The 20,065-nt window shown below is 33.1% G+C and overlaps 1 protein-coding gene across 2 annotated transcripts in view; it reads right to left on the bottom strand.

Annotated features, from left to right (window-relative positions):
- The window catches only part of LOC132031247 (metallothionein-like protein type 3), a 50,299-nt gene extending 33,548 nt beyond the window's left edge, over nt 1-16,751 (bottom strand). Inside the window, exons 1-3 of one of the 2 annotated variants that reach the window (XM_059421132.1) lie at nt 16,600-16,751; nt 15,930-15,971; nt 13,299-13,405 (exon numbers count right to left, since the gene is read on the bottom strand). In XM_059421132.1, coding sequence (XP_059277115.1) covers nt 13,309-13,405; nt 15,930-15,971; nt 16,600-16,649 — 189 coding nt within the window. In that variant the 5' untranslated portion in view covers nt 16,650-16,751 and the 3' untranslated portion in view covers nt 13,299-13,308. Of the gene's footprint in view, nt 1-13,298; nt 13,406-15,929; nt 15,972-16,599 lie in introns of those variants that run through there. The other variant, XR_009408212.1, reaches the window with a different exon arrangement.
- Nucleotides 16,752-20,065: the final 3,314 nt, after the last annotated feature.

The raw sequence follows: 20,065 nt of genomic DNA, 5'->3' as shown, positions 1-20,065 counted from the left end.
GGAAGGTAATTGTTCTTGTTTCTCGTCAAGGTGGCAATGAACTTGATCTTGGAAAGGGGTGAATAAAGTGAAGTTCTTCTACTATAAGGTATGCTTTTCCTATTATTATTTACGTGATTGAGATGATATAAAAGTTTAGAAATTCTTAGAGAGGAAAGAATCATAGGATAAAAATCATAAAGAGTTGAATTGAAGTTGATGGCCATGAGGTGAGTTTGAAAGAGAATTTTGGATTAATTTGAGATTAAATTGAATATAATTCTTTGATTATGGTATTATGGATGTTGTTATGGTTGGTTGAAAAATTGGACAAATGTCGTGTGGGACATTTTATGGAATATATTGGTGTTGATAGTATTGTGGTTGATGTTGGTATTGTTGTTGTCATTGGTTGGTTGCTGGATTGTGATTTCGGACTAGGCATATAAATAAGGGAGATGCTGCCCGAATTTCGGTAGATTCTAAAAAGATTTCATTTGAATGCTTGAGACAAGTGTATGATATTGAGCCTAATGATAATATGGATGGTTTATGTGTAGAGTTGTGAGCTTGGAAGAATAAACGTTGAACGACTAAGGCGACCGAAAGTATGTTAAGGCTAGTCGCTTTCTTTCAAAGGCATGATTCTTAGGCTAGGATTCCGTCTATATTTCTATGTCGTTCTTATTCCCAAAAGTAAGAATTCAAGATTTCCAAAGCTCTTATGATGTTAAATGAAAAATGTTCTATAATGATTGTGACGATGATGATGATTCTATTCTAGAAATTCCGAAGCTATGATTTGAGAGCATTATGAAATTATTGAGCCATTCCATGAATCCCTTGATCTTACTTATTGTTGGTGGTCTCACCTCATGTTACTCGTCCCTTCGAGGTGAGATATAGCGAAGATAATGATTCTATTTTCAATGCTATCTAAGCTCATGATTCTCGAGACTCCCATGACATCGTCGACTTCGCCTTAAGATAGTTGATCTTCTAAGGAATGATATAGTGATAATGATAATGCTGATGATGATGTTGATTTCATTTATGTATTCTTATGTATATGTATGTATGTATGTATGTATACACTTCATCCCACTGATCAGTTGGGGATGACACCGAGTCCCTAAAGGGCCGGATACGGATGACACCGAGTCTCAAAAGGGCTGGGTACGGATGACATCGAGTCCCGAAAGGGCCGAGTACAGATGACACCGAGCCCCGAAAGGGCCTAGTACGGATATGACAGATGTATGTATAGTAAGTGTATGTGAATGCATATGTATGTATGTTGTGTATGGATGTGTATGAAATGTTTTTTCCTGTAGACGAGTAGTTTACATGACAGAGATCTTAAGAAGAGTACGAGGTATAACTACTTACTTTATCTTATGTTATCTTCATTCTGATATCATACTACTATTCATGCCTTACATACTCAGTACATTGTTCGTACTAACGTCCCTTCTTGTGGACGCTGCGTTCATGGCCGCGAGTGCGAAGTAGACGAGACGAGGATCTTCCGCAAAGAGGGCTGCTTTGAGGTACCAGTTTTGATTGGTGGGCTCCATCTCTTCCGGGAGCATTGTCGAGTCTGAGTTGTATATGTTTTTTTTTTCTGACAAGAGGGTATATCGGGGGCCCTGTCCCAACTTGTGTACTTCAGTCATGTTCATAGAGGCTTTGCAGACTGATTCCTGTGTACAGCTCAGTTATGTCTTATTAGTGGATATGTGGACATCGCAGGCCCATTACATAAATACGTATGCATGATTTTATATTCATAGTTGGCCTTTTTGGCCTTGTTTTGCCGTTTGAGACATAGAGGATGAGAGTTATCAGTTGGTTCGCTCGGTTTCCGTAAGGTGCCGGGTGTCAATCATGCCTCACCAAGGTTGGGGTGTGACACACAGTCATGGACAAATGGGGTTCAGACAATATTTCAGACAACAAAAATAAAATAAAAACAAGTGTGTGCTATCTAGCCCTAATGTGATCCAGAGGAATGCAGGAGTAATACTAAGTCAAGGTCCCAAGAATGATCAAAGATGAAAACTACATTAGGTCACAGAACTGGGCTAGCCACTTCATCATTATACTCTAACTGGAATTTACAACTTAGGAAGCAATTTATAGTTTTAAAAAAATGAGTTCAATAAAACTTATCACCTAGTTAAAAATAAGTAAGCAAGAGTCCATAGAATGCCAGGGATGGATTTAGGACAGACAAGAAAGATCACATGAAGAAAGGCATTGACACAAGAAGAAAAGAATAGACAGCATCCCAAAGTTAAGCGGTCTAAGCCCCCACTTGATGCCCCTCCCATAAAATGAGTGACTCTAGGTACACAACTTGTGGAAATTCAGACAGTACTGCCAAGAACAGACATAACAGGAAAAAAAAATAGAACCAACAGGGGAAACAAAAAAGACCATAACATCACCTAGACATGAAGAAGATCCACTAAAACTATAGGACACTCACCAAGGCATCTCCATATTGGTTAAACACATAGGTATAAGGTAGAAGAGAAAACAGGTTCCACTCAGACCTAGGCAGAGAAATAATTGAACATATTTGGTATTTTGAGTAAAAATAAATGTCAGGCTTTAAAGTTTAAAACATCATTTTTTGCAATCACGATACCAGGGCAGTCAAAGCACAGTGTTAGTGTTATAAAAATTACAAGCCATAGTCTAATGTTTTTAAAAAGAAGTACAAAGAACCTAGTTATATAAAGATCATCATATAGACCGACCCTTTTCCACTTTTTAATTAGTCAATATCAACCCAAAATAACTTTTACAATAAACAATTTTTGGAGAAAAGAAGAAATGACATAGAACTCACATTTTATTACTTAGCTCTTGATCAACCAAGCAAATCACTCAAAACACATTAGTAGAAGGCAGTAAAATGACACACACTTATGTTAACATTAAATAGACTCCATTAAACCGCTTATAATAACAATGTGAACAAGCTAGGCTAGTAGACTAGACACATGACAGGTCCATTTAGTTAGGCAACTATGGTGAGTGAACCAACAACAAGCCAATCTAGACTTAAACCTTCCCACAATCACTCTTTCACCCAAAATTTTCATACCTATGTGATCAGTGAACCAACATCAAACACACTCATCATCTTTTTGACTAAACAACTAACTCTACTTGTTTTAATAAGCAGTAAATTGACAGCTTAATATTTATCATGTTTTGACTAAACACTCTTATGACAATCATTCAAATCAGTAAGTAACTAGCAAACTTAAACTCTATGTGATATCTAGACTAAGTAATTCACAACTACTAGTTTGAATCAGTAGAGACCAGTGAGATTAACCTGCATCACTTTTTATTTTAAATTTATACTTCATCATCTAAGTAAGCAATAAAATCACAGTTGACACTTATCACAAAAAAAAAAAAAACACCTCACCAGAACCATTTAAAAGACCAACAAGTCAAAAATGAGACTAAGAGGTTCACTAATAACTTGCTATAATTATTAGGACAAAACAACAAAACACATGGACAAAGATCAATACACAAGACAACATTCAATTAAGCCACTCACCAAAACTAGAAAAAAAAAATAAACAGTAGGCTTTAACAAGATTTAACAAGGTAATTTTAACTAAACAACTACCAAAGAAAGCAAGAAATTTACAGACATTAACAAATTGATATTTCACTAAACAACCACCCCAAAGTAAGCAATAAATTAACAGGAATCCCTAAGTTAATTAAATAACTACCATAACAATAATCAAGAAACTAACAAATTTATCAAATTAATATTTGACTAAATAACCACTATAAAAATAAGCAAGAAATTAACAAAATTGCCAATAAGATAGAGAGTTAGCTTTTTTGGACGCAGCCGAAACCAAGAACGGATTTGAAGACAAACCCTCCTCAAACTCGAACCACAATACCAGAAAACAAAGCAAGAAAATAAATTTTAGCAACTGAAGGGTTTCAAATCTAAGTTTAAAACCTCCTAAAAATTATACTAGGCAGTTTAAGGTTTCGAAATTAGATCTTAATTTCAAAACTCAATTTTTCCTCTTTTTTTCGACTCTTTACTCGTGAATAGGGGTTTCTATTTATAGAAACCCCAGAACAAAAACAACCAACACAAACGTCGATGTGGGACAAATGAACGACGGTCAAGATCGTCCCAAACAATAGAAGATCGACGGTGGAGTATATATTACAAATTTACAGAGCAACAACTTACATAAGGGCTTGTTTGGACGTTTTCTGGTGAGAGAAGGACGAAGCTTTTAATGCTTCGTCCCCTCCTCCACATATTACGCCTCCAACCGATGGGACATAACCAAGAACAGAGGCGGGTAGGTGGTGGAACAGGAGTGGCGCTAGGGTTAAAACTAGCCCCTAAATGTTTTTGTTGCATAATGACCCTGAAAGGGGCGGGTGAACTGAGGGGCGTATATACATACGTGTGGACTGGGTCGAGTCTGATTGGACTGGGCTCGGCCCAATTTTTTTTTTAAAACATGTCCCTCCATTTTAAATATGTACATATGATTTTAAAAAAAATTGTCAACCCCTTTAATAAATTACATGTATATGGGTGTATATCACACGTATACACTCACATAGGGGTAATGCGGGTATTTGGTAAAATGGGCAAATGTTTGAGATAAGTAATTATAAATTAATTAATTAAAAGAAAACCGAATAAAAAATGTGAATAATTTTAAAAAGGTGCTAATAGATTTATTTTTCACGAACATGGTCTAAATTGACCCAAAATAAAATGAATGCTGCAATTATAGCCTTTGTGTGACAAGAAAAAATGCAAAAATACCCTTAACGATATATCTAATTATTGCAAATGTAGCCTTATTTTGGTACTAATTCCACCAATTAAAACTAATTTGCGCTAATGTCCTTAATTGATTTGCCAATGGATTAGGCATCTCAATTAAAGCTATTTAGGGGCTAAAATTGCAAAATGACCCCAGCTATCTTAAACCATGACTTGGTCAATTACGACGAGGTCATTTATGCAAAAATACAGCAGTTAAAACCAAATTACAATTTTGTCAAAGGCATTTCGTCAAATTAAAATAAATACATAAACAAGCAAAATTCAAAGCTCGAGGAGTAAAATAGTAAATTCTCTTAATCACTTGAATTCCTTGGATAAATAAGATTAATTGCTTTCTTATCTAATTTCTTGATTTTGATTAATTATAATAAACAATTGTTTAAAATTGTTCTGCAACTGATAAATTTAAAAAGTATTTCATAAAATGTTGTAAAAATGCTAGTAAATTTTTGGATATTAATATAGCCTTGAGGGTTCCCTTATTAATTTATAGAAGTAAAATATTGACCTGAATAATTATGCAAAAATATTTCAGGTCCTCTGTGAGTGTGCAAATTATTTTATTTATTATCCAAGGATTCCGAGCTATCAAAATAAATTACGGGAGGTGAAAAATCAGGTGTCAACAAATATGACATTTTACGTTCCTTTTATAAACATATAATGTATCAAAATACCTCTAGACTATCACATTTTTATTAGTTTCATACTTAAACTATGCCTAATTTATGTTATCCCCCTAAGCTGTAACTTACAGGTGCTTAAACCCCTCTGACTTAACAAATGGAAAAGCACGTGTAACCACCTCCTTAGAGCAGTAGGAGGCCAATTTGCTTGCTCCGCTAGCCAGGAAAGCCTGCTAGGGGTGTCAGAAATTTGGCAAAGTAGTGAAGTCTTGCGAAGAAATTTTAACGGTTATAGCGTGCAGCTGCTGAACTTTGGCGAGGAGGTGCTCGTCAACCTCCTAGCTGTATGAGCCCACAAGCGTGCAACTTCAGTTTTTTCTGTCCAATTTTGGATGGGTTGGAACGATTTCCTATACAACCTGGGTCGTATATACAACCCAAGAAACGTCTTGTGAAATGATACACACATTACTTTGGAGGCAAGAACACGCAAGGAGAAAGCGACGGGGATTCGGCTTAGACTTTCAATTTTTTTCATTCTTTTACTTATTTATTATGGAATTCTATGCTATGTCTTAAACAATATTATGAGTAACCTGATATATTCTCTAGGACTTTAATTTAATGCACCATTTGTTGGATAAATTCGTGATTGTGTTCAGATATAGTAGAGTTGTTGTTTTCCTTCTCTATTTGTTCAAGTACGTATTTATTGTTGTTAATTGAAGGGACCGTGATTAACGGAGCCGCTATAGCTTGCATTATTTGAGAAAGATTGTGAGATTGAACAATGTCAATTCTAAGCCGTTAAGAGATTAACTACTTGAATGTAAAAGCAGGTTTAGAAATAACGAAGTTTTGATGTGCATCCTCTGAATAGCGTATGTTCGAGAGAATAACTTTAGAAAATTACTACACTTGATCGAAAGATATTTGTGGTGCGGATAGATTCATGATTGACATAGAATAGTTCGGCGAGATTATAGTTAACACGTTAATAATTTACTCTTATATTGGGCTAAATTCGTATAAGCACAGCTGGACGAATATTATGATGACACGTGTCAGTAATAGTGAGTCAGTTCCAGGTCAGCATTTTGTGATTCCGATGGTAGTTTAATTGCACCGGGGCCGCGATATAGTTCATGTCCTCAGTTATCCATAGGAACGACGTGGTACCGGTTGAATGGCAATGGTCAGCCGATATTAATGGGAATTATTGCTCTCTTTACTGGTCATTATTGAATGGCATTTGTAACGTTTTGCATTTCGCAGGCGGGGTTAGCCCTCGGAAAAGCTACTTCGAACTCGTTAGTGCTCTTTCAGACTTTGTTTTAAAAGAGTCGCCACCTAATTTATAGGAAATTAGGAAACCAGTTTTGAAGGGTTTTTCATACACCGTGAAAAATCCTTCTTAATCCAAAGTTTTAGGTAAGGGTTCTGGTGATCCCCTAGGGAAAGTGTTAGGTACCCTAGTATTAAGGATCCATACTATACGGTTGACCTTCGAATTTCAATGTATGTGTATTCGCATGAACTGTTTATTTAGTGTTTTATTCCCGCATTATAAATTCTGTCATTTTGCATATCATTTTTTGAAATAAATTGAGCATATCCCCTTTACATATAGGGTATTTAGGTTCGGATTTATAATATCCGGATACAACTAGTTCCTTTTATAAGGAAAGTACTGGTTTTGCAAAGATAAAGAGTTTATTTATTAAAGTGTGGAATGAATGGATTTTGTTCATGCTTGACTCATACATGGTTCAGGTTAATCCGTTTACTACATTTTCAGAATGTCCTTATCTAAAACTTAAATGATTTATATGGATTTCAATTTGTATATATATATATATATACACACACGAGAGATCCGGCCTTATATAAAAACTAACCTCTTTCTTTTTCTTTGAAGTTAAACTTTAAGGCCCAGTATTTGTAATCAAGAGGTTGTATTTTTTACGTGGGCTTGGCCCAAACTTTATTTATTTCTGAAAATTATTAAGTGCAGGAAGATGTATTGATTTTTCCGTTGGGCCTTAGCCCAAAATTTTCATTTTTTCGGCTACTAGGCTCAGTCCAAAATTTCCCCTTTTTTCTGAAAATTTGTTAAGTGGGGTTTAAAAATGTGGTTTTTGTTGGGCCTTAGCCCCCAAAATTCTCATTTTTTGACTGGGCTTGATCCAGAAAATTTCTATTTGTTTTAGAAAACTGAATTCTAAAGAAACATTATTTTGGTTTTAAAAACGTCAATTTGGTTTTCCTTCAAGAAGGTGGTGACAATATTCTGTAATGACGCAACCCCCCATTTTATCCTCTTTATTGATTTATTTACTTAGCCACTTTTACTTTCAAAAAACCGTTTATACTAAGCTCGGGTTTGAAAATCGTGTGGGGACCTAAAGTTGAACTAAACGGCGTAAGCACCGTTGTCTTAAGAAGACTAATTCATAATCATAATGATTCCAATAATTTACATGAGTTTTACAACTTTACAAATATAAGCCACAATCAGTTACATATAACAGAAAATGCATAAGTAAAGAGAAAGGGAAGACTAGGGGCGTACCAAGCCCCTAGTTGGCCATTTTCACCCATGGCCTTCTTTGCGTCTTTAGCAATGTTAGCTTCCATTTCTTTTCTTGAACTCAATAATCTTTGAAAGAAAACAGGACCCGGTTAGTTTATATTTACTGAACTTATCACATATATAATTATACAAGCGTGCATATATACATATGATTCATTTACAAGACCTGCATTTATTACATTCATATCTCGCTACTAGGCTTTCCCCGGTTACGGCGCCAAAATTGATAACGTCCAAATCCACTCTATTAATTAGAATGTACTCGGTCGTATGAAATATAATTTACCCAAGTATGAGTCGGGGTCGATCCCACATAGAACAATATATAGGCGGTTAAACAAAGTAGGAATTATCACCAACAACAGCTAAGCCAAACACTTTAAGGGTGGTTTAGAGAGATAATTATAACTAATTACGAAAATGTAAACTAACCTAGAAAGCAAGTAAAACGATCAATGGACACAAGAATGGATACAAAGGAAACTACACTCAAGTAACGATCCAATGTATTTCACGATTTACAAATAATGGCGAGTTTATGTTACTTAGCCTCGGATAATGACTCTAAATTATCTTCTTCCGAAGACTAACTAGACTACTTAATTGAATATCCCTAAAGCAATTAGGAGAATTAAGAACACCCGAATATGGTTACAAGTGGTGTCGCCTATACCTAGGTCGTTTTCCATTAGATGAGGGTTAATGCCCCAAATTCTTGTTAATTAATCTTTCCCAACCCCGAGTTTGCCTCTTCCGAGTTTAAACCGAAGTAAATGGGCGAATCCTAGGGTTAGTTATTCCCTTAAAAAACACTAAAGAACAAGAATAATTAAAACAACATTAACTCACTTTATTAAGAATAAAATCGTTCAATACATAAGCAAAACAAGAGTTTTAATCTAAACTTTAATCATGAATATTCCCATAAACAAGGTTCAAGTGAAGATAATAAATGCTACACACTTATATGTTCATTACAAAGCAAGAAACTAAAGAAGTGAAGTAAAGGTTCAAGAAAGTGTTCAACCAAATCTTCAACCCCAAAGTGTGGTGTAGGAATCCTAGCCTTCAAGACTTGTGTTTTCTACCAAAGATGAGAATGATTTCTCCCAAGTCATGCTCTTATAGCTCCCCAATTTTCCCACATCAAAATATGACCAAAACAACCCCAAATATTTAGTTTTGTTTGCACTTTTAGCCACTTTTTGTTTTTTTCCTCAATTTGGTCTCTTTTGACTTTTTTTTCACTGGTTTCTTTCCGATCACATCTAAATCACATAAAACTTGTAAATAGAAGTAAACGACATTAAATGCTCTATTTTCTCAATCAAACAAAGCAAAAATCTAAGATTAAAGAATAGATAAGTTGGTAAAATGCCAACTTATTAGCTATGCACACCTTATAGCGCCGGCACATCTCAAGGATTATTTCGTCAACACCACTTCCAATTTTCATCGAGAACGGGAACGTATCGAGTACCCTAGCCGGTGAAATGTCACCCTTTATTCTGGGTCAGGGAGGAGGATTTCAGCATCTCTCCATCGGCAGTCGACCTTTATGTAAGGAAGGACTCTAGCAGTGATTCGAATTTGGTAATCGCCAGCGTGGGAGTCACGAACTCCGGGCTGACCCGATATGACAGTTTTGGCAGTGAAATCATTTTTCCAATGCCAACTTTTTCGCACGATGGTCTTAGTAAGAGGGTTCCCCCTTTCGCCATCGCGTGGATGCTCGGCCACGGCAATCAGAGGCGGCATAGTCATGGCAGTGGAACAAGTGGAGGCGGCAGGAACAGTGGTGTTCGTAGAAGTGTCTGGTGTGTCCATTTTCTCTTTAGGAATAGGGGATTGAAAATATGGGTTTTTTTTTTTTGGTGACCGGAGTCGGTGCTTGATTAAATACCTTTTTGGCAAAGAAAAGAACTTCGATCGAAAGAGAGAAAGAGTGGAGAGAATTGGGATTTCTGTTGCGTGTACTTATAGGAAAAGATGTTGCCAAAAGTTATCTTGAGCCATTAAAGGTCATCATGAGCCTCGGGACTCCGCAAAGAAGAATACGGATCGTTACCCATTCAGTAAGGGGCACGTGTTCTGGGGGTGTCAGGTCACTGTGGGATATGTCTCGTCAATCGTCAGAAAAGTTTCAGTCACGCATTCTCGAGCCTCTTCCACTTCCCGGTCACAACTGTTCAAGTTACCAAAAAGTGGGGGGACTATCTGTATTGGGCTGAATTCATATAAGCAAAGCTGGACGAATATTATAATGACACATGTCAGTAACAGTGAGTCAGTTCCAGGTCAGCATTTTGTGGCTCCGAAGGTAGTTCAATTGCAACGGGGGCGCGATATAGTTCATGTCCTTGGTGATCCGTAGGAACGACGTGGTGCCGGTTGAATGGCAACGGTCAGCCGTTACAGAAAGGCTTTGCACCTTCCACGAGATATTAGTAGGCATAATTTCTCTCTAAATTGCTCATTAATGTGCATTATTTATAGGGCACAATTCATGGAATGTGTACCCCTAGTTCCTAGTATAAATAGTACTTCTCATTCCATTATAAAGGACACGAAATCCAAAAGAGAAATATACAATAGTATTCCACACTTGTCTTGTTTTAAGTTCTTGTTACTTTAATTTGGAGTCATCAAGGGTCTGATTGGTAGCTTAGCCGGAGTCACCAACTCAAAGCTTCACCGACGCTCAGGCAATCTTTAAGTTTTGCTTTATTTACATTTCGTTTATATCTACTTTACTGCATATTTTATTGTTTTACTGGTCACTCTGATTCACGTCTCCTTGACCACGAACACAAATTCAATTGAACCGTTTTCTGGGTAAACAACTCCGACGTTTGGGAAATCATTATCCTAGGTCTCTTACTATCGAAAGAAAGTCATTTTATTTACTTAGTAACTTTATTACTCTTGTTATTTAATCTTTGTTAGTCTAATATAAAAATCTAAAATATTATACCTCGGAAAGTTAATTGATTAAATTGATACTTTTGGTGATACGAAAGTTTAATTGAGATAGTTCTCCGTGGGATCGATTCCAGACCTTAAATCTATATACAATATAAAGTTAGGCATAGACAAGGTGATGTGACACCTCTCTATGACCACCATTTCTATTTATATTTTTTCTCCTTTTTTTGGCCTTTTCTCTAATTATAAAATGAAAAAAATCTAATTATCTCCTAATTATTGTGCTCAATAATGGACAACTTATGGCTACTCATTGATTAACATGGAATAAAAACGGTGGTTCATTAGAATGAAAGGAATGTGCACGATTCCCCTTTATAATAAAGCCCAATTTACCGTTTAGCTTGAATCCACCCAGGTAATGTTAATTACCTTAATGCTAATTAAATTCCTATTCTGCATTATGTTGTTGTATTGATGCATTACTTAAATTTTACATTTTTGCAAGTGCTATATGCACACGCACTCTCAATAACCACACTACTTTTTTAAGAACAAAATGCAATTTATACTGTGATTACCTATCGGTGCAATGGAAGAAAACACCAAAACGAAGAGTCTTTCATCATTAAATTGTGAACACAACCATATATACACATACTCAACATATGAATATCAAATATTGACCTTCTATTGCGCACACAATCATTTGATCTCTTGAGTTAGATTAGTGTTTGGTTTCATATATCTTTGTAATAAAAAAATAAAAAAAAATAAAAAAGATCATTTTCTTTTTTGTCGTGGAGCTTATATTGGTTTACATCAATTTTCTCACATTCATCTGAGCTACCAATAGGAAGCAGGCTTTGGTACAGCATGGGGATTTATTTGAAGCTTCTACATAAGGCGAGACCTCATTTCATCTTACCAATATTTTTATACATGCGCTTTTAAAACTAAGCGTCTTTTTCCATTGTTGCTATATTGGTTAAGATATGTGGATGTTTAACTTACTTTTACCATAGTATATATGACAATCTCTTTGTCAAAGAATTCTCCTTTTGAATGTGATGATGATGGAGGATTAATTCTTTGCGTCACGCTCTTATTTTTCCTCTCCATAAATAAGCTTAATGTCCTCTATTGGATAGCATATATATGCATTTTGAGTTTCTTTTATATATTTTTTTTTATCAAGTTGAAGTTATTTTTCAACAATACAAAAGTAAGATAAATCGACGTTAAATCTATGGCAAACTTCTCGCTGGACACCAAAGAAAGGAAAGTAAGGAGTGGTTAGTTTGAATGGATATGAATTGCTTCTTCCTATTTCACTTTCATTTCAAAAGTGATTAACTAATATATAAGTTATGACTCAAAGTAACTTTTGCAAGCTTATAGTCTCAATGCTATGAAAATTATAATTATCAGGCTTTGCACTTTGTTGTGTGGATATATATAAATAGTATTTGCAATTTGGTTAGATTTGTTGGTTATATATTTAAACTCTTTATTTGTAAATTATTAGCTTCATCAAATATTTTAGCTAGATTGCCATGAAACTTTTTTCTTTATTTAACATTTTTGGGATCTTTGTTAAATTTCTCATCATATATATATATATTGAAGTAAAAAATTTAATACTTTTAGATGCGAATTTTTTATATATCACATTAGTTTTTTTTTCATTTTCTGTGAATTTTTCCTCTTATTATGAAGTATTCTTCTCCACTAAAATAATGCTTGGTTTTTAAATATGGTTCTCTTATTCAAATTTTCATATACCAATTTAGATTGGTATTTTCATATTTAACATACGGTGTTTTGTCCCAAATTATTTCCTTTAAATATTTTAAACATAAATTTATGATTTCCATGATTTTTAAATTTCTTTTACGACCGCACGAAGTGCGGGCAAGTACACTAGTTTCAAATTATAATTGCCATGGCTGCTTATCCCTTTTAGGACGAATTTTGAGCGTAACAATCCATGCACAGAAGTCTCGTTTATATAAAACTCAACAAGCAAACAAAATCAAGCGTCCCATTTCCAGTTTAATAGAAACTTTTGGCGCTTGAAAGTGCAAAAAGAACAAGAAGCAGGAGAGAATATGGTGTACTATAATAAGTAATAGTCTATTTAACAATGAAAAGTTGTGCTACAAACTTGACGAAAGAGACAGATATACTGACTCCTTAATTTTTTTTTGGCAACAATTACGACTTTAGCACAAGAAGTTTATTTCAACACCCGATAACAAAGTACTGTTATTCATTTAACACTTCATAATTTATTGTTGTGCAATTTGTAGGGCTTAATGACCACAAGTGCAGTTCACACAGGCGCAGCTGCTGCCGCACTTGCATTTCCCATCATGCTCCGCCGCTCCAACGTCCATTACCACGGTCTCGCTGAAGAAAATACCCATAAAAGTTAAATTATAATCTTTTTCAGAAGCAGTATATAATTTCATCTTAAAATTCAAAACATACTAATTACCACCAAGGGCGGATTTACTATCCAAATTAGGGTGCCCGTGAATTAATGGTCTCTCTGCAAAATTAGGTATTTCAGGTACTCCCTCTTTTCCAATTTATGTGGCACTTTTCATTTTTCGAGAATCAAACTACATGAACTTTGATCAACATTTTAAGATGTATCTTTTCACCAAATTGATATGAGAAAAGTTGCAAATTATAGTACTTTTCATGTAGTTTTCAAATATATAATTTTTAATCTTAAAATATTAAGTTAATTTAATCCAATTTAGCTTCAAAGTTTAGTCAAATTGACTCTCGAAAAATGAAAAGTGTCACATAAATTGGGACGGAGGGAGTACATATTTTTTTGAAGTTGATTTAATATATCTGTTGGTCCCTGTGCTCTAAAAATGTTGAATTTTTACTTGATTGATTGTTGAGTCATTTACCCAGAAGAACAAGGTCAGATTCCCGTTTATTACTTTCTTTTATCTCATTTCTAAAGTGGTGCGCCCATATTTTAGAAATACTAGATCCGTCTCCAAGTAGCACATATGAGAATCAAACCTATGTATACTATTTTTGAACCCTTTGTCACTAAAGTAGGAGTTCTTTTAACATCAAAGGAATTCAACAGCTTATATATGTGCATAAAACTTTGACATGTCCACACATTATAATTTTCTAGTGAAGAAGGATCCGATTTGAACCTCTTCTGTCAACCTAGCTCCGCTACTTGATAACTTTTCTTCTTCTTTTTTCATGAAATAAATTACACCACCAATTTCATAACACAAGCAAAAATGCGTACGTACATAAATTTTGTCTTTTGGTCTAAAAGAAACTAGTGTTACTTGGCCCGTGTTAAGTCCGGGCCCAAATCGACATTAAAAATTTAATTTGTAGAAGATTAAATTTCTCTATAACAAAGATCGTTGGGCGTAAATTTTTCAAATATAGAGAATGGCGGTTCTACACCTATAACAACATTGACATTTAAATAATATTTCGCTGTTATAGGCAAAAAAAATGCATAAAATCTAATTTTATTTTTAATTGCCAAATCCTAAGCTTAATCACACTTTGTATAACGAAAGAAAATCATTTAATGATGACAATATATATATTAATATAATATTTTTGTTGTTGTAATAGTGTATTAAATGATCAAATATTTGGTCAAAATCTCTACATTTATTATTAGTAATCATAGATATTCTATTTTTGTAAAGATGGTTAATTATTATATTATCAAAAAAAGAAGATAGTTGTTATATGCGGGGCAATTTTACAAAGAGCATATTGTTATAAAGTTGGCTATTGTTATTATAGGTGAAATGCTGTTATAGAGAAGTAAAATATATAAAAAGTCAGTTCCGAAAAAAGTTGGTTGTTATAAAGAGATGTTGTTATATGCGGGTGTCGTTATAGAGAGGTCTGACTGTATTTTCTAAAAACATTCTGCTCTTGGTTCTTTATTCTTGTAACATTAGTTTGACATTTTCGAAAGACTTCTAAAATATTAAAGTCTAAAAACGTATGTTAAAGGAAAATATTTTTCTTAGTTTATATATTAGATTTTTTTTGGAAAAATCGATAATTAAAAGCTCTTCTAATTTAATTTTTTGAGATTAAGTCCCAAATGATCCAATTTGAGTTTTTCATATGTTAAATTTAATTTCATTTGAGTTCTTTGAATTGAACTCATATTGGCTAACTCATTTTTTACCAAACATATTTTGCAAAATAACGGATAATTAATATGTTATATAATTTAAGACAATAGTTAAGTTCAATATGAAAAAAATTATTACTCCTAAATTATATAAAATATATTGTCCAGTTTTTTACAAAATACTTTAATAGTAAAATAAGTAAAAAATATACTTTTGCAATTGTCTAGTATTATTATTGTATCGAGATCAAATTATATTTCTTTAAGTACAATGTTTTTCAATCATTTTTAGATATCTTATAGTTCCTCTTTTAATATAGTAATTTATTAGCTAATTCTATGTTAAAAGTTCGCTCACGTAAAATTTGATTAATTAATTACCATACTTGGGAATTCATTTTTCGATTGAGGTGGAAGGGCTATTATTTACATTAATGATTAATTTTAAAAGTATTTAACAATGATATTTTGAAACAAGTTTAATAATATTTTCACATAAAAGACTCAAATATGTTTGAGTATGCTTTGTGGGGGCCACTATAACATTTTTCATGGCATCTTCTTTTTTAGTGGCATAAAAAAAGCCCTAAAAGTTTTTAAAATTTACCAAAATGTGTGCAAAATTTATAAAGTCATAAAAATTCAAGTAGGGGTAAAAAATAATAAAAAATTCATGTGAGGACTATAAAAAATGGAGATTCTCCCTATATATATATAATGAATCAATATATAGGGGTAATTTTGTTATTTCAAGTGATAATCTTGTTTTCGGAGAGGTACCTCTTCTCGACGATGACGAGATCATATTGGCTTTCCTTCCTCCTGCAATATTTACAAACATATTGCTTTGCATCAATATATTTAAAAGGCTATTTATATATATATATTTTTTTGGCTCTAATATATACTAGTATCGTTTAACATTATTAAAAAAATGAATAACTATCTACTTGGTCGATGGAGGACGTAAAGATCGATTTGACATTGAATTGGACTGCACTATTCTTGACTTGAACTATATGTGGATAAAAATAAAAGTTACCAACTATATAATTATTTAGATTCGCACAAATTGTGACAAAGAATTAGATGTGGCGGTATAGTTCACACCAATCAAACTTAAAATATTAAATCACCCTCTAGCTATTTGGAAAGTAGAAAGGTTTTTGGTTTCCTTAAGAAACGATAAACCGTAAATATCAACTAATATTAGAAGTTAATCAATTACACTATTTCCTTATTAATTCGTTTGACAAATAGATATTTTGTTATATATCAAAATAATTTAACTTCAAATTTCTCAACCCTTAATAACATATTCTTATAGTCGCAAAATTCTTATTATATGTTTAAGATCACAATTTTTTTTTTTTTTTTAAAAAAAATTCTTCATTAATCTTCGTATTCAGTCAAATTAGGTTAGTTAATAAAAAGCGGAGTAATTAATTACACGCACTGGCTAACGTCAGCACAGTCGCAGTTGCCGCACTTGTCAGACATGTTTAGGAGATATAAAGCTAAGGATGAAATAGAGTTTTTGGTATGCAGGAGAAAGTGTGTTGTAAATTTGCTATGCCTTGAATTAAAACTATGAGATCGAGCTCCTATTTATAGATGTAAAATGAAGGACAAGTTGTCATAGGGCTAGAAAGGAAGAAAAGTTTCATGTTCTCCATTTTCATATTTCGAGATCAAATTCAATACGCAAAAGAGTAGTGATTCTTTTAGATATGATTTAAGTTTAAGGATTTTTACTAGAAGGGCGTTAAACATATACGGCCGCTCGACTAAAATAATTGCAATTATTAGCTAATATACAAAAAAATTATACGTTAATTATGTAACAATTATATAATATGCAAGAAATATATATTAATTGATTATTATTTTGATAGGCAATTATACATTGTAAAATTCCCTTTTACAATACATAGCAGCCTAATAAGGTTATAAAAAAATTTAACCCTAATGTACAAATTTGAATCAGTGTAATCATTGGTTATACACTTCTTACGCACTGAGTATACACCAACGACGACTACAAGCTATTATGATTAGACGGGTGAATTCTTTTTTAACCAACTGGTTAAAAATGTTAATATTAATTAGCTTCTTTAACTCCAACCTTTTATACATGGACGGGGTAGTCAATATACACTGGGACTGAGACACGGCCCAAACTCCTACAGGAGGCAGCAGTGGGGAATTTTTCGCAATGGGCGAAAGCCCGACGAGCAATGCCACGTGAGGTAGAAGGCCCACGGTCGTGAACTTCTTTTCCCGAGAAGAAGCAATGACGGTATCTGGGGAATAAGCATCGGCTAACTCTGCGCCAGCAGCCGCGGTAATACAGAGGATGCAAGTGTTATTCGGAATGATTGGGCGTAAAGCGTTCTTCTTTGGGTAAACATGGGGATTAGTTGCATCAAAACTTGCTTAGTTTCTTGCTTAGAAGTTAAAAGCGACAAGCATATATAAATGTTTATGTTCAAGAGAGACTATGGCATTTGTCTCAGAAGCATTTTAATTTTTCTTCCAACTAAAAACCATTAGAAAAACAAAAACAAAAACAAAAACAAAAAAATCAGTACCAAAAATAGTTGTCCTATAGATAATTGTTCTCCTATTATTATTGTATTTCTTCCTTCCCCCTTTGCCCATCAACCTTTAGTCATCCAGATTCTTGGAACTCTACGTGAAGAATCAAAACATCATAATAGAATGTGGTGGTGACATAGAGTTTTAAGAAAGAAATTAATAAAAAATTAAATATGTGATCTAAAATAAATTATAGACATTTGTATAATCATAAATATCATTTTATTAGGCGTAAAATAAAAAGTTTAAAGTTAAATTATTTTTAAATAATAAAAAAATATTTTTAATAAATTAAAAAATATGCCACATAAATTGAGACGAAAGGAATAATGTTTGGTCGTTCTAAGGAAAAGTAATTGATTCGATGGTCCTGAACCATAGCAATTTCATCTTCCTTTGGAGACGAAATTAAGCAATTTGTATCTACATTGGACATATGGAAAATTCCAATATTCTATTTTCTATTTGTCATTTGGTGATAAAGTCAAAACTTAAGAAAGCTTCTTTCATATCTTGCAAGCAGTGATGGAGACATAAATTGTAATAAAGAATTTTAAAAATGCAAGAAATATTATCTCTTGAAGCTTTCTTTAATTAAGGAAATTCGACAATTTATAAATATACAAAACTTTATTTCTACACTACTCACATAATATAATTTTTTAGTACGAAAGAGATTCAACTAAATCCCTTCTTTATCTTTAGGTTTGTTATTACTTACAAGGATTTTTTTGCTTTTGGAAATTATCCAAAATCGATTGGCCAACTAATTAATCTGAACATGTGCCCGATAAGTCTATCAAAGGGGTTAAAGTGTTCTCTATTAAAAAGTTTTTTATTTTCATGTTCGAATTCAAAATCATTAATTAAGAATAGATAAATTCTAACCATTTCACCTCTTTTGGCAGAGGTAGAGTCAGAATTTCAATTTTATAGATTATGAATTCCAAAATGACAATTTCAAATGCTAATAATTTAGGTTCTAAATTTAATATTTATATATATTTAATGAACTTTTAAATACAAATACACTGATCTAGCAAAAGTTACTGAGCTGTCAACAGTCCAATAAAGAATAGCGTTACATTTAAGCTTCCTAACTTTTTATCTGCTTAGATAGATGAACTGGCTGTCATCTTCATATCTTTTTCCAATTATCTCTCCATTTTTTTCTCTTCATGTACGTCAATACTGAGGATTTGTTTGATTGCACGAGACTCTGAAGTAAAGTTGATCTATTTGTCTCTTTATTCTCATTTGGTCATGAGTAATATTTGGGATATTTGAAGAAAAGAAATTAAATACGTGTTTGTTTTACAGTTTTGGTCATGATTTTAATTTCAATTTAAATAGAGAGAATTTCAAGTTTGAAAACTAATTTGAGTTATATTTTAAGTTAGGTATTGATTTCCACTCTACTTCAATATTTTTTAAGTGAAATTTACATTCAAACATAATGGACCAATTTAAATACTTTTATAAAAAAAATTCAACTTAGTCAGGGTGTTGAGCTAAAGAGTGAGACCTTGGGCAGAAATTTCCAGATAAAAAACAAAAACCAAAAAAAAAAAACTACCCATCACATCACTAGGTCTAAATTATTGTAACATCACTAGGTCTAAATTATTGTACTTGAAATTATAAATCAAGTATGGATTAGGATTGTCAAATGGGATTTAAATTGAATCTGGGGGTTCAAATGGATTGAGTTAATAATGTGCGAGTCATTAATTGGTCTAAAGGTTATTTGATTGAGATGGTTGGATCAAAATAAGCTAAACAATGAGTCATATTCCTATCCGTCCAATTCTTACCAAGTTCTAATTATTTAAGAGAAAACTACCATATTTGGCAAAAAAAAAAAAAAATATATTCGCCCGACTAATAAAATGAGACCGATATTACCCCTAATATTTTTTTTTTTTTTTTTTTTTTTTGTATATATAACTATGTGGCTAAGACCTCATTTGTTTGCACTTAATGAAGGTCTTAATCTTAATCATTTAGATTTGAGTCATTAATAGGTCTAAATAGATCTCAATGACTAAGATTTGTAACACAGTCTTAATCATTAAGAGTCTATTCAAAGATTTTTACAAAGATGAAAGTTTACAAATTTCATCCATTCACCGCTATTGCCATCGCCCACTATTATCAACTACCGCTGACGGCGCCTGTATTATCAACTATCACCATTCACCACCCACGACCACCCTCAATCATAACCACCATTAATATCAAGGGAAAAGGGTCAAAAATACCCCTCTACTTTGGAAAAAGGGCTAAAAATATCCTCCGAACTTATTTTGGGTCAAAAA

This window comes from Lycium ferocissimum, chromosome 9 (assembly GCF_029784015.1).
Source record: "Lycium ferocissimum isolate CSIRO_LF1 chromosome 9, AGI_CSIRO_Lferr_CH_V1, whole genome shotgun sequence".
Classification (NCBI taxonomy): domain Eukaryota; kingdom Viridiplantae; phylum Streptophyta; class Magnoliopsida; order Solanales; family Solanaceae; genus Lycium; species Lycium ferocissimum.
Note: the sequence above shows the minus strand (reverse complement) of the source record. Positions and strands in the feature narration are given on the sequence as shown.